The sequence below is a fragment of the Varanus komodoensis genome, unplaced genomic scaffold (assembly GCF_004798865.1).
Source record: "Varanus komodoensis strain SLA01 unplaced genomic scaffold, ASM479886v1 scaffold18_3, whole genome shotgun sequence".
NCBI lineage: Eukaryota > Metazoa > Chordata > Lepidosauria > Squamata > Varanidae > Varanus > Varanus komodoensis.
The window spans coordinates 2,422,221-2,435,742 of record NW_025335549.1 but is presented as its reverse complement, the minus strand read 5'-3'; the positions used below and the strand labels follow the sequence as shown (position 1 = coordinate 2,435,742).

Sequence of the window (13,522 nt, the reverse complement as noted above, 5' to 3'; positions counted from 1 at the left end):
CCCATTTAAGGATTTAGAGCAGTGAATTCTTCCACTGTTTGCAAAGTTTAAGTCAAAAATACTGTGTGCTACTTGGATCAAAATATTCCAAAGAAAAATGGGACCAGACACAGTAAAATATGTTTTGCATAACAAGTGTATGTATTTGTGTTTTTAATATTCTGCAAAATCACCTGTCTCTTTGGATTTGCTAGCATTACTAAATTCTACTCCCCACTCCATCACAAAGCTCACTGGGTGACTGTGGATCAGTCACCGACTCTCTGCCAAGGCTACCTCACAGGGTTGTTGTGAGGATAAGATGGAGAGGCAGCGAATTATGTAAGCTTCTTTGAAGGAAAAAGTAGGAGTATCAATATAATAAACATAAAGAAATGAACTCTTTGGCCTCTGTAAGGTTTCAACCTATTCCTGTTTAAGCCAGTGTTTGGGGAGGGGAACCGAATGAGCTGATTATCTCTTTCAGCTTCACGGGAAACTTAGTATTCATGTCTACTATACTTTATTGTTCTAGTTTCTTCTTTAAAGTTAGTTTTGCAAGTTGCTTAGAGTTGACTTATAAATACAAGCAAAGCAGAGATGTTTAAAATAGGCGAGTGTTTACAGATACCAGTAGCCCTGACGGCAGAATTTCAATCTCGCTAGCAGGAACTTCCATTCCTACCACATGTCTGTGACAAAAAGATAACATTTTGGTCAACCACCAGCAGTGACTGTGTGGAATGAAATGCCATTTGCAGATTGAAAATCCAAACAGCAGTCTGAAGCCGCACCCATTTTACAGCGTAACTTAAATAAAAAGAATTTAACCAGGGACTGGTAGCGAAGGATTCAGGGCTCAGGCCCAAAGGGTTTTTCTTTTGGTTTTTACAGGTGCAAATTTATACGAGCGCCAAAGTGTGCGTGTGCATCCATCCTCGGAACACCCCTACTTGTAAAAAGGGGCGAATGGACGGGGAGGCAGAGGGCGTGTGCTATCAGAAAAAAGGCATAGGCAGAAAGATTCGGGGAGTGGGGTGCAGCAGAAGCAAAGCTCATGCGGCAAAGAGCCAGCTAATCCAGGGGGATGAGATGCAACACAGAACCTCAGAGGCCCCGCGTCTTAATTTTGACAAGTGCTGAGGGGCGAAGCAGATGGCCTCCCAGAGATTTGGGGCTCCTGCCCTATCGTGCCTTAACCCTTCACTGTAGTGAGACAAAGGCTGAAGAGTTCTGCTTACCTTATTAGCTACAGCATTTACACTGGGCCTTGCATCATAGATCGTCAGCTTCGAAACTTGGCCATTTGTTTCCCGTATGATCTCCAAATACCTTTCATCATCTTTGTTTCGTTTGCCACTCATGCCAACAAGTGGCTGGCTGGAACGTGTGATGACAGCCTGGTTGTCCGGATGGATCCATGACAACACCTAATCAAGAGGCACAAAAGCTTCTGTTAGAGCCTGGATGGTTTCTAAGAGTGCTTTCTGCAGATTCTTCATCTGTAGGAGGCTGCTTCTAACAGCAGCCTTCAGACTTATGCTTAGGGGTCCCTTCAACACCATGGGAAGTTCTTTTCTGTAGGGCCATTGCACAGTGTTTGCATATCAGGGGGAGCAGCCTCCTTTCTAAAGGTCTTATTCTGGCCCATTCTGGGGTGTGATTCTACCTCCACAGGCTGCATCCTGTCCTCTCAAAGCCCCTCCCACTGGGGGAAAGGAAATCTCCAGGTTGTCTTTCAGGCCAGAAAACGGAGGGATTCCCCTGTGCCGCACACACTGCTGATCACAGGGTGAGCAACACAAACAGCCCTTCGTGAATGGGGATTCCCTGGCCCTACTTGGTTGTGTTCTGCAGGAGCTGGCTGGCCTCCCAGCTGAGCAGCCCAAGGTCCAGGCCTCTCCGCATGGAAAGTACATGTGAACTCACAGGGAGCATGACATCATGGGAGGCACAGGCGAGTCTGGGATGGGGCCATGCCTCTCTGATCAGGGAGGGCTAATCCAGCCACTGGACAGAAAGGAGCCACCCTCCCCTGGTTTAAGAGCCGAACATGTGGGTCCTTAAAACAAGGTACTATTTTAAAGGGTGCATCAGTTGAGTGTGGAAGGGATAACCTTTAATACACTCCCAAATATTCAGGTTCAAAGAAGGTGGTGCCCAATGCATACCCAGGCAAAATAACAGACATGGAGAATGAGAGTTTTATTCAGAAAATGGCTGAGAAATAGTCACAGGGCTTTTTCAACAAGAAAACATTTGTAGAGGAGTTCAAGTCCAGTTCATGTGAGAACTGCATAATTGTCTGTTCCCATTCTCCATCTCCCCCCACCCCCATATATGGAGGTTTCTGTTTTTGTTTCATTGTAAATCACTTCATAACGGCTTTCAGTTAAGTAAAACATTTTGTAAATACAATGCATTAAAGCCAGCTAAATTTGTGTTTAGCTAAACAATAGTCCCTGCCAGGTTACTAAGGGACAGGCCAGACTGCATCTTTAAGGTACTAGCCAATTCTACAATTAGCTATTCAGTCAATAGTAAAGCAAACAACTGAGTTCACCCAACACTGTAACTATGCAGTGTAGGTGGTCCATGGAAAAACACACAGAGCACCAGAGAGATGGGGTGCACAGCTGATCACCTGCTGTCCCCCCCTTCCTCCGCGATCCTCCAGAAGGTATCCTGGAAACATGGCTGCTGCAGCCACCTTATCCCTTCAGCCTGCCCTGATGGCAACCCCAGATTTATGGGAGCAAAACTAAATGTGGCCACCTGTCATGCAACTTTAAAAAGAAATGTGTTCCTTTTGACAGCTATCAAAGGAAATATTCACAAAAAGGGGGTGGTCCACATTCCCAAATGTCTGGAGGCTTTGGAAAGTGCAGAAAATGTGGGAAGACTGGGAACTCTGGGGGAACATTAAAACCCTGATGAATCACTGTGAAAGGAGTGGGAAAATCCCACTCCTTTGTGAGCAAGATCCCCCTGTAGCTTTCCCTTGTTAGCTCTCTAACAGCTGTCAAGTGACCAAGTTACACAATAACCTATTTGCAGACTCCTGGTCCATGGTTGATGCCCACAGGACTGAGTGAACAGGAAGCTAAGCAGATACAGCACAGACAAACCTTCACAATTTGGCTGCCTAGAGTTGCATACTTGTACAACTCCAGAAAACTACCACTTAACCCCCCCCCACCCCACTCCCAAAATCACAGAAATATTTGCACATGTTTAGTTGCAAGGGAAAACAACAACAGATGGGCACTCTGAAGGGGCTATCTGTGGCTGCCATTTGGGGGATCATGGAAAGCAGTCTCTGAGGTGAAGGGGTGGTGAACACAAAGGGGCTTGCAATTACCAGAGAGGTGAGTGAGTCAGTGACTGCAGTATGAAATGCTCTTTTAGCGCTTGGGAGAGCGAGTGGCTGTCACTGGTGACAGCCTAAGCAATCTTCGCAAGAGCAGCACAGGGCTTTTGCCATCCCTGCCAGGTCACCCTGTGTTTCCCTGGAGAGACAGTGGGTTGGTCGCCTGGGCCTGGTTGACAGAGCAACTCATCGTGGGTCCAGCAACCCCTAGAACAAGTCACAGGGAGGTACGATAGCTTGTTGTTCCTGAACAAGCCATCCTGGGGGACTTAGTCCAGATCTGCATGGCACAACCACCCACTTTGGCTAGTTGCCCAGAGATGGCTTGTAACTCTTTGGGCAATCCTAAAGCCATTCAGATGGAGGAATCCATACAGTGACAACTTTCATGCACCTTATAAGCATTCGTTTCCATTGCAGAACCCACCAAAAAGTTACACAAATTAAAATGATCCTCTGCTTACACAGAACGATTCTGACAGTTTAAATCACTTACTGGTATTCTACCTCGGGATCTAAATGCAGCAACCTTCTTGAGATCCTCATCTGTAGCATTAAATGGCACTACCAGGAGGGATGGGTACGTATCACATAGCTCATAATGCTCATTGAGAAAAGTTATCCTCCACTGTAGATTAGGCAACCCCTAAAAAAAAGGGGGGGGGGAGGCAATACTGACTATTTTAAGAAGGTACAAGAAAATGGAGAGTAAGTGACAAAAAACATAATTTATGTGCTATTATGGCCACAGGGGGGCAATAACCTACCAATTTATCATACATATCTACAGAGGTGAGGGTCTAGAACACTAGATGTGAAGATTAGTGATCACATGAAACAAGATGAGTTCCCTGGCCATTTTATAAACTGGAGGATGTAGAGAATCAGTCAGGCAACATGGGCGCCTTTTGCCATTAACCATAGGAACTTGAGAAGGCTTCTATATGAAAACAGAAATGTGTACAATTTTTTTTGTATTTTTAAAAAATGACGGGACGCTCTCTTTCTGCAGAAGAAAAAAAATCATTTTATCTGGCCTGAAAATCTACGAAAAGGTGATGAAAAGAAGCTGAAAGGAAACACCTCTTTAGAAAGTCTTACTCTGCAGTTCCCCTTCTCCTTTCCAAGTCCCAAATACCTACTCTGCAGGTTTAAGAGTCATTGAAGTTGAGGACATTTTCCACGCTCAAGAAATGTAGCATAATTCTCAGCCAAGACATTCACAGAATTAACAGAATGCTGGAGAAGAATCTATACCCAAAGTCTACTAGAATACTAAGAAGAAATTAGTAGTTTCTCGTCTATAAACACGCAGAGACCAGGGTTTGTTTTTCTTTCTTTCAATCTTCACTCTAAATCTCATATACTATTTGGATGCTTGCTTGACTGTGTATACATCAGAAAAATCGCAGTGGTGAGGGTGGGGGAATCCAAGAGATGACTTCTTGTTTTGTAGAAACATGTATCCAGCTTTTAAATATATGCATATTATACAGTATGAAATTAGGATTTTGAACTATTATGAGTTGTGTTAGATGTGCCATTTTCTGGCCATTTTCTTTACTTACAAAGAAAGTTTGTAAGTAAAGTCAACATAAAGTCAAGTCAAAGTTTGTAAGTCAACATGACATACAAAATTTGTCATGCTGAAATTATGTGCACAGAAATGTGCACCAACTCTACATGCAACTTTTTCAAAAATCTTGGGAAATTTAAGGTGCATAAGGGAATCTGTGATAGCTTCATCCTCAAGGCAGAGATAAAAACACATTCATATAAATAGGAAATGAATCTAGGATACCCACTTTTTAACAACACTTGTTGTTAGGGAAAGTACAGCTTACAAACATAGGTTCAATATCACAGTCATGTAAGATTATTTCAGTAGCTCTGCTTTCCAGGGTTCGTAATAATAAACCCATAATAAAAAGTTCTAATGTTCTATTTTTGTTTCCATTTAACCCAATTAACTCTACTATGTAAAGAAACCTGAAGAAATGATCTCAATGTTTAAAGTCCTTCTAAAAAAAGCTAGTAGAGAAATATAAACAAAACAATCAGAAAAATAACTTACTTGTCTCCTGTATTCAACCATGGGATTGTAAACCAGCCAGCCATTTTCAGATAACTTTTCTTGATTTAAAAATGCAAAAAAAGGCTGTAAGAGAGAGGGCAGAGCGACATTAGTAGATGGAATGCCAACAAATGAAAACAGCTTCAAGAATTGTCTTCAATCATGCCCTCAAATAGGCTGCTTTGCAAATACATGTTCCTCTGTATTTATTATTTTTATTACTAAATTTGTTTAAAGCCTCCTCTTAGCAACATGCTTTGTGGGCAGTCATTACAGTATAAAATCAACAATTAACATTAATGTGTATATGAAAGCCACTCAAAATTCAAGATATTCCCCACTCATTTGCTTGTTTTCATTCTCCCTTTTATCATTAAAAAGGTAAACACAGAAGATGACATCTTCAAAGCCTAGTTACAAACATTTCCCTGTTGCACCAAACAGGGAGAGATGCCGTGTCAAACTGAAGATTATCTAATAAAACCTACAGCCATTATGGCAGAAAGAGATGGCTCTTGCCATCATGGAAAGAGACTGCTCCTCTGGAGAAAGCTGCCTAAAGCAATTCTGCCACAGCTCAGAGCTGAGGCAGATGTGACAACATACCAGGAAACAAATGTAGAACTATACACTCAAAGGGGCCCTTCCTCAGCATCCTTAATGATGCTGAGTAAGAGCTTCTCCCCTGGCATTATTCTCTGGTTAGAAGTCTTGACTTAGGAGTGAATCTTGGTTAGTGTTGATAACAGTTAACAGTATGAATATAATTGATTGTGGGTCATGGGGGGTTAACGACTGGCAGGCAGAAAGGGAGGGTATGGGAGTAATCAGATGGCCCAATCTCAATCTCCTCCAGTTGAATCAGACCCGTGTTAATACAGTGGTGCCTCATACTTCAGACTTAATTCGTTTCAGAAGGCCATTCAAAGTTGGAATCGTTCGAAGTCCAAAGCAACGTTCCCCATTAGAAATAATGGAAAGTGAAATAATCTTTGCCACACCTTAAACAATACCCATCTCAAAAAAACTTAAACAGCAAATACAAATACAAAAAAATGATCCAGGGTTTGGAGGAGAGACTGAGGGAAATGGGCATGTTCAGTCTTGACAAGAAAGACTGAGGGTGGACATGAGATCCCTCTATAAGCACCTCAAAGGCTACCACAAAGGGGAAGGTCAAGATCTCTTCTTCCTAATGCCAGAGTGTAGGGCACAGAATAATCAATTCAAATTGAGACAACCCAGATTCAGGCTGGACATCAGGAAAAGCTTCCTCACTGTCAGAGCAATACGGCAGTGGAACCAGCTGCCCAGAGAGGTGGTGGGCTCTTCCACTCTAGAGACATTCAAAAAGAAACTGGATAGCCATCTGAGTGGGATGGTGTAACATGGTGTCCTGCAACAGCAGGGGGTTGGACTTGATGGCCTTCATGGTCCCTTCCAACTCTTCTATGATTCTATGAAGTATGTAGTGGTTATAGATATAAAACCAAAAAATAAAGTGAGAAAAGGCACTGAAAATGCTTTAAAAGGCACTGAAAATGATCTTGGGCACACAACAGATGACGTTTCTGTAGCAACCGCAATTTTTTCACCACTCATGCAGTTCGAACGTAGAAGCATTGTTCAAACCTCAAAACAAATTTAGCTCGATTTAAGCATTCAAACTCTAGAATGTTCAAACTAAGGGTCATTCGACATACGAGGCACCACTGTGGTTCTAATCTAAATCATACTTAATCTGAAAACCCAGATCATTTACTAATAAAACCTTTTTGATTATAAATGTCGCAAAAACGTAATGCCATTTTTGAGTATGAAGAAAGAGAAAGAAATCGAGAGACCTGGTTTGAATTATCACCACAATTTAAACAAGCCACAGTGGCTTGGTGGAGGAAGAAACACCGCAACAGAGGTGTGTGCCATGGCTTGTTTAAGCCATGATGAATGTGCAAACAGGAGAAAGAGTAATAAGAGGTCACATAACGCTCAATCGTAAATCCTTGTGACACAGATAAGAGCCCTCTCTGCTCCAGTTCCCAGTATTGAAAGAGTTTCTATCTAGTTTAAGAATTGGCAAGCAAGGTAGAAAGTGAGGTGAACTGAACATGAAGTGTATTCCATGAGGTACAGGAAAACCTGACACTTGCTACTAGAAAGATCTCTTACAATGACTGAAAGTGAAATGTTGAAATATGGTAAACATAGTAATTGGGCATTTTTATAGCATTTAGAAACCGTTTCCCTCCCCATCTTTTTTTTTACAGAGCCAGGGAAAATAACCCTAAGGAAACTGTAAAATCTAAAAATGCAAGTACATTTGAAAGAAAATAGAACTGGCCAAAACACCAAAACTCTAATTAAGGGAGCATGTGGGACAGAAGACAAAACCCCTTCCATAAAAATGATTAAAACTATATTATAAGCTTACAAATGGAACAGCAAATCTACAGCAATATTCTTTGAATACTTCCCTGAAGGAGAAGTTCTTGCACCCCCCATTTAGGAGCTAGGACTCCAAAGACTGAAATTGCAACTGGGTCTTAGAGAGACCAAAATCGACTGCTGTGGGGAGCAGAGGGGTGGGGAGCAGAGGAGAGGGCAGGGGGGCCTGGGGCTTTATGCCAATTCCTGAAGCATCCCAGCCTGCTTCTCTCCCAGGTGCTTTATCTAGATGGCCAAAATCAGCCCTCCACATGGTGGAAGGTTATGGTAGCAAGGGCGGTCACACCTCATTCCATGCATATAATGCATGTGAGCCTCCAAACTGACCAGCTTAGGTGCAATGAGGCTGCAGGGCACAGTGCTCCATCTCTCATGTGTTCACAGAGTAACCTTCTACATCACTATTAAGAACCACCTCCTGACATCAGCCTGCTTTGTGTCCCTCAGCTGAGAGGCACAAGTCCATCCCTGCCGTGGTGCAAAGGGAGATCTCCTGAGCCCCATCTTTGCTCACCTATTAGAAGCAAGTCAAGACCTGTATCCTTCGGGGGTGGGGGGGCAGTTAGGGTTGTAGGTGATGCATGTGTGTTGAGAAATGGACTTATTCTAGTTTCTGGACTGATTTTTAAACCTTATATTGTGATGTTCATTAATTTCTTATTACATCTTTTCAGAATTGGAGCGGGAAGTTACAAAAGCAGAACAAAACTACTTGGAATTTTTTTAAAATTTGCAATAGAGTACTGCCACGCTGCAAAAGCTGAAAAAAACCTGCAACTGTAGCACGGTGGTTTGAGTGTTGGACTAAGACTCAGAAATCCGTGTTCAGTCCCCACTTGGCCATGAAAGCTCATGAGGTAACTTTGGGTCAGCCACTGACTCACAGCCTAAGGTACCTTGCAGGGTTGTTGTTTTGAGGATAAAATGTGGAAGCAGAGAAACTCGTAAGCTGCCTTGGGTTCCTTTCAAGAGGAAGAAAGGCAGAATATAAATGCAATGTGATAATGATATCACATTGCATTTATATCCTGCCTTTCTTCCTCTTGCAAGGAACCCAAGATCAAAGGGGACTGCAGGTGGCGCAGTGGCTTAACCTGCTGTGCTGCTGGCCTGGTCGATCGAAAGGTTGCCGGTTCGAATCTGCACAACAGGGTGAGTTCCTGTTGCTCCGTCCCAGCTCCTGCCAACCTTGCAGTTCGAAAGCATGCAAATGCAAGTAGATAAAAAGGTACCACTTCGGTGAGCAGGTAACAGTGTTCCGTGCACTTCAGTGTTTAGTCATGCTGGCCACATGACCACGGAGACTGTCTGCGGACAAACGCTGGCTCCCTCGGCTAGGAAATGGGAGATGAGCACCGCCCCCTAGAGTCAGGCATGACTGGACCTAATGTCAAGGGGAAACTTTTACCTTTACCTTTAATGATATCAAAAAAGCTAATACGCATCTCATCATACAGCTTAACCTCTTACCACTCTGAGAGGTCTCCTGATTAGCACTTCACATTCCAGAGGCAGCTCAGCCACTCCAATCAAACATCCAAAGACAGAGAAGTCGAGAAGCCGCAGACTGAAGTAAGATGGTAATGGCTGAACTAATTCCAACTCAGGACTGCATGAAACCCATGCAATCACACAAATGGCCTTTCTTTGTCAGTACAACATAAACCCTGTAAAACAATTTCCTGCCACAAGGAACTGGGCTAGATTTACACACCCACTTAATTCAAGCTAAATCTTGTGGCCTGACTATCAAAAGAAACAAATACTAATGTGTTCTTAGCAAAAACCAAGGCCAGTTTACAAGAGATTGCTAGGGGAAGTGATGTTGCACCAGTATCACTGCTGGGCCAGAAAGAGATTACACTAATCCAATGTCATTTTCATTAGTGGCAGTCATGCTGGATCCTGTTTCATGGAAAAAAACAGAATACTTTGCTCAGACTGACCCAAAGTTCTGTAGGGTTTCAATTTGTACAAGAGCTCCCTGCAAAGGAAGCCGACTCTGACTTCTAAGATTAGTGTATATGATGCTCACAAGTGCAAAACTCCTCTGTTAGTAGGACAGAACAGAAAAGTAACCCATAAGTCAAGCTAAAAAGAGTAAAGAGAAGATACTTGGTTAATACTTGGATGTGTGGAGAACACAGAGAGACATTCTGTAGTGGTAAGTGATCACCTTAGAAACAAGTTGTTCCTGTTATTGACTCAGCAGGAACCTGCCATTAAGTCAGTTTCAATGAGTCTGCAGAATTGTTCTTCCTTCCTTCCTAGAGCATGTAACCTTAAGCAGTAATATCTGACTTGCACTTTTATACGAAGCCCTTTTTATTACTTAAAAATACAGCACAGTATATATGTACAAGGTGCACTATATGACAAAGGAAAATATTGCTGCCCATAAAGATTTTGTTGCTTCAGCAGCTACGTGTGAGAAAATTTATTTTTGGAAGTCACTGCCTTGCAAGTGAAGAATGGAACTGTCGCTGCCCCAGCCTTTGGTTTTGATAGAGCTTTTGGCTTGTGCAATGCTGATTAGCTGACCTGGTTGTTAACAGCATTATTACATGAATATTAGCATTTATATAACACAGGAAAATGACATTTTTGACTATTTCAGAGAGAATGTATTTGCTAGTTTCTTGGATGTGAATGGCATGTGCATACCAGTGTAACAATAAAACTTAATTCTTCATGAAAGTACATACCGCAAATAATGTTTAAAGTTTTTCCGCAATAGTTAATCAAGTTCCTAAAAATAAGCATTTATGTCATTCTTAAAAGAATGGTCTTGACCTTTTAAGCAGCAGCCAAGGAACAAAATTTTGATACAGTCTGCAATCCTAGACCTGATCCCAAAGGAGTGAGTTCCATTGAACCCACCAGGACTTACTTCTGAGTAAATATTCACTGAAGTGTTCCAATGGCTTATACTTAAAGGACAGAAATAAGCTCTTCTGAGCCACTCCCACATGCTCCCATGCAAGCAGTGTCAAGAACAGCTGCATTTAGGGGTTGTGAAGACTGAAGAGCTGATCACACACACACACCATTTACGCCTGATGACTCTCAGAGACCTTTTATTCCACTTGCGTGTTCAACCTATAGCTATCACTGCCATTTACTTTTGGAAGAAGAGACTACTGCTTCTCTTTGTCAGGAAGCAAAACAGATCTGACCGCTAGATGGTCTCTGTTAAATTTCTCAATTAATTTGCATATAGAGGATGGAAAATTAGCAAATGACTCATATTAAGGATAATGACATTAAAAACCCATACTGCTCAGGCATTTATGACCCACTGGAGTTATGGTTGCTTGCAATTGGCATTTAGTCTCCCCAGTGACTTGGGGTCATAGCCTTGGGCTATGTGCCAACTGTGGGCAAAAGTTGGACTAGAAAGCTGTTTGGAACGGGATAGGAAGGTCCTAAAAGGAAGAACGAAATACAATTAATCAAAACAATACCAGTCAGGTGAAGCTTGTTACTGAAGCACACAGCCTATTTATTTTTTAATCACACCATTAGGCCAACCAAACTTGACACTCAAACTAAAAGTTTATACTACACAAATATGAAAAAAAAATAGGTAAAAAAGATGAGCGGTCTTTGCCAAGTGCACAGATAAAGATGCTGGCACTGTGCCAGAGACATCTAACTTGCTACTACTCATACAAGGTTTTATCAGCAGTAAGTCAAGAGATTCAGTTCTTTATAATTTACTAATTATATTATTCACTTGTAATTGGCCCATGTGCTCTCTGGTTTAACACTTATCTTAGATGTCAATGACAATCGCCTGTTCCCACATTCCCCAGCCCCCCTTCTATGCTTCTGCAGGGCAATTCTCAAGGGCTCACTCTTTCTGGCCCCAATTCAGAGAATACTTAGTCTTTCAGTAATAACAACATTACAAAGTCCCAGCGCTTGCTCGCTCACTCTCACACTCACACACACGGGATATAGAAGAATGCCACTCTGGGGTAAAAATTAACAGATTTTTCCAATTCTGTTCCACTTTCCCCATGGAAGTCAACACAATCTCTACTAGGTTGAGCTAATGCATAAATTCTGTTGCTTATTTTAATGGTGGCAATTTGTACAATTGGAGGGTGATTTTTACATCTATGCAAACAGATCACATTTTTCCTTAATTGTTTTACAATCTTGTGCAAGTGTGCACAACTGCCGGTCCACCTGCATTCCATGTAGCTCCATGAAGAATATTTCCCTTTTGCAAATATCTTTGTCCATTTCTTCCTCTTTCCCCTGCTGTTTCCTTTAGCCCAGCAGAGTCATGTTCTGTACTTGTCAATTTCATCCTCCATCAATTTGGGAGGGAAGAAGAGAGGAGGAGAAACTGACATGTTTTTCAGTATCACTGTTGTGTTATGTTACATTCATGTGTGAAAGTTATGACAACAGACCAACTCTCCATGTTTCTGATGAACTGGTCTGCTGTTCATGAAAATGGATGCCTCAAGGGTCTATCAGTCTTTAAAAGTGTCACAAGACTTGTGGGTTTACGAAGGCTGAAACACCAAGTTCTCACTTATTAGGTATTTCATGCAACACTAAGATTGCTATCTTATATATACTTACTGGAGATTATATCTCATTTGGGACGGGTGAACAGCAAGACTCCGGGATAATATTCTCCAAAACTGTTCTTCAAAAGGAGTAAAACAAATGAAAAATACAACCAAACTTACCATGTTATGTGACTGTGGAAAAGCACATCTGGTTAGGATCTCAAATATGTCTCTTCTGCTGTGACCTTCTTGTTTCAATGCAAACCGTAAGTTTCTCATATCCTAAAATTTCAATCACAAATCTTAAAAAACAAAGCAAACCAAAATTTAAACTCCAAGTGCTGTGGCTTAATTGAAGTTACCACATATAAAATGCCTCTTTATTCTACCCCCCCAGCTACAACCTCTTACTTTATTTGCAAGTTGCCAATATGACACTATCTATAAACTGCCAGTCAGGCTGCAGTGAGACTCCCTGGCTTTGTACAAAACAGAAAGGACACTGGGAAAACACATGTTCCCTTATGCTCCCCCACAGACTCCAGAGCCATAGGTCAGGCCCTTCTCTGAATTCCTATACATAGGAGGGCAGGGATGCAAACACACGGGAGACACTATGCTTGTAGTGGCTCAGTCCTCAGCTTTTGGGGTGCTGCTGAACGCTGCAGAGCGCCTCCTGTGTCCATGGACAGAGCTAGGAGCACAGAGGGAGAGACCCAGGGGTCCGTCTTCCCTCGAGCCCCACTGGCTTTTCTTACAAGGTTTCAACTGCAACATGCCGAAGGCAGTCAGAGAGGGAGAAAATGGGAAGAGGGCTGCTGGTAGGCAGAGGAGGTGGTGAGAGGCCAGGCTGCACAGTCTATTTGGCCTCCCTATTCCCTCCCCACTTACTGAGAAATAAGTCTAGGTGGGAACAGAATCACATCTAGCTGTTTTTTTGTATTTTGGATGGAGGAAAAATCACCTGTCTTCCTCTTGCTAGCCAGGCCCAGGAGAGGCAGCAGGCTCCAGCCACGGAGCTCTTTGAGTACTGCATGCCTGATTGGTTGAGATACAGGAAGCAGCCAAAGTTTATTTCCCAGTTCACCAGGCTAAGCTATTTCTTCTAACAAGAAACAGTACCAC

The 13,522-nt window shown here is 42.5% G+C and overlaps 1 protein-coding gene across 3 annotated transcripts in view; it reads right to left on the bottom strand.

The window, feature by feature from the left end:
- Positions 1 to 13,522, bottom strand: part of MTM1 (myotubularin 1) — a 42,484-nt gene that overhangs the window by 14,221 nt on the left and 14,741 nt on the right. For 2 of the 3 annotated variants that reach the window (XM_044427379.1, XM_044427380.1), the window contains exons 6-9: positions 12,578 to 12,679; positions 5,424 to 5,507; positions 3,846 to 3,995; positions 1,221 to 1,409 (exon numbers count right to left, since the gene is read on the bottom strand). In XM_044427379.1, coding sequence (XP_044283314.1) covers positions 1,221 to 1,409; positions 3,846 to 3,995; positions 5,424 to 5,507; positions 12,578 to 12,679 — 525 coding nt within the window. Of the gene's footprint in view, positions 1 to 1,220; positions 1,410 to 3,845; positions 3,996 to 5,423; positions 5,508 to 12,577; positions 12,700 to 13,522 lie in introns of all 3 variants that reach the window. The other variant, XM_044427381.1, reaches the window with a different exon arrangement.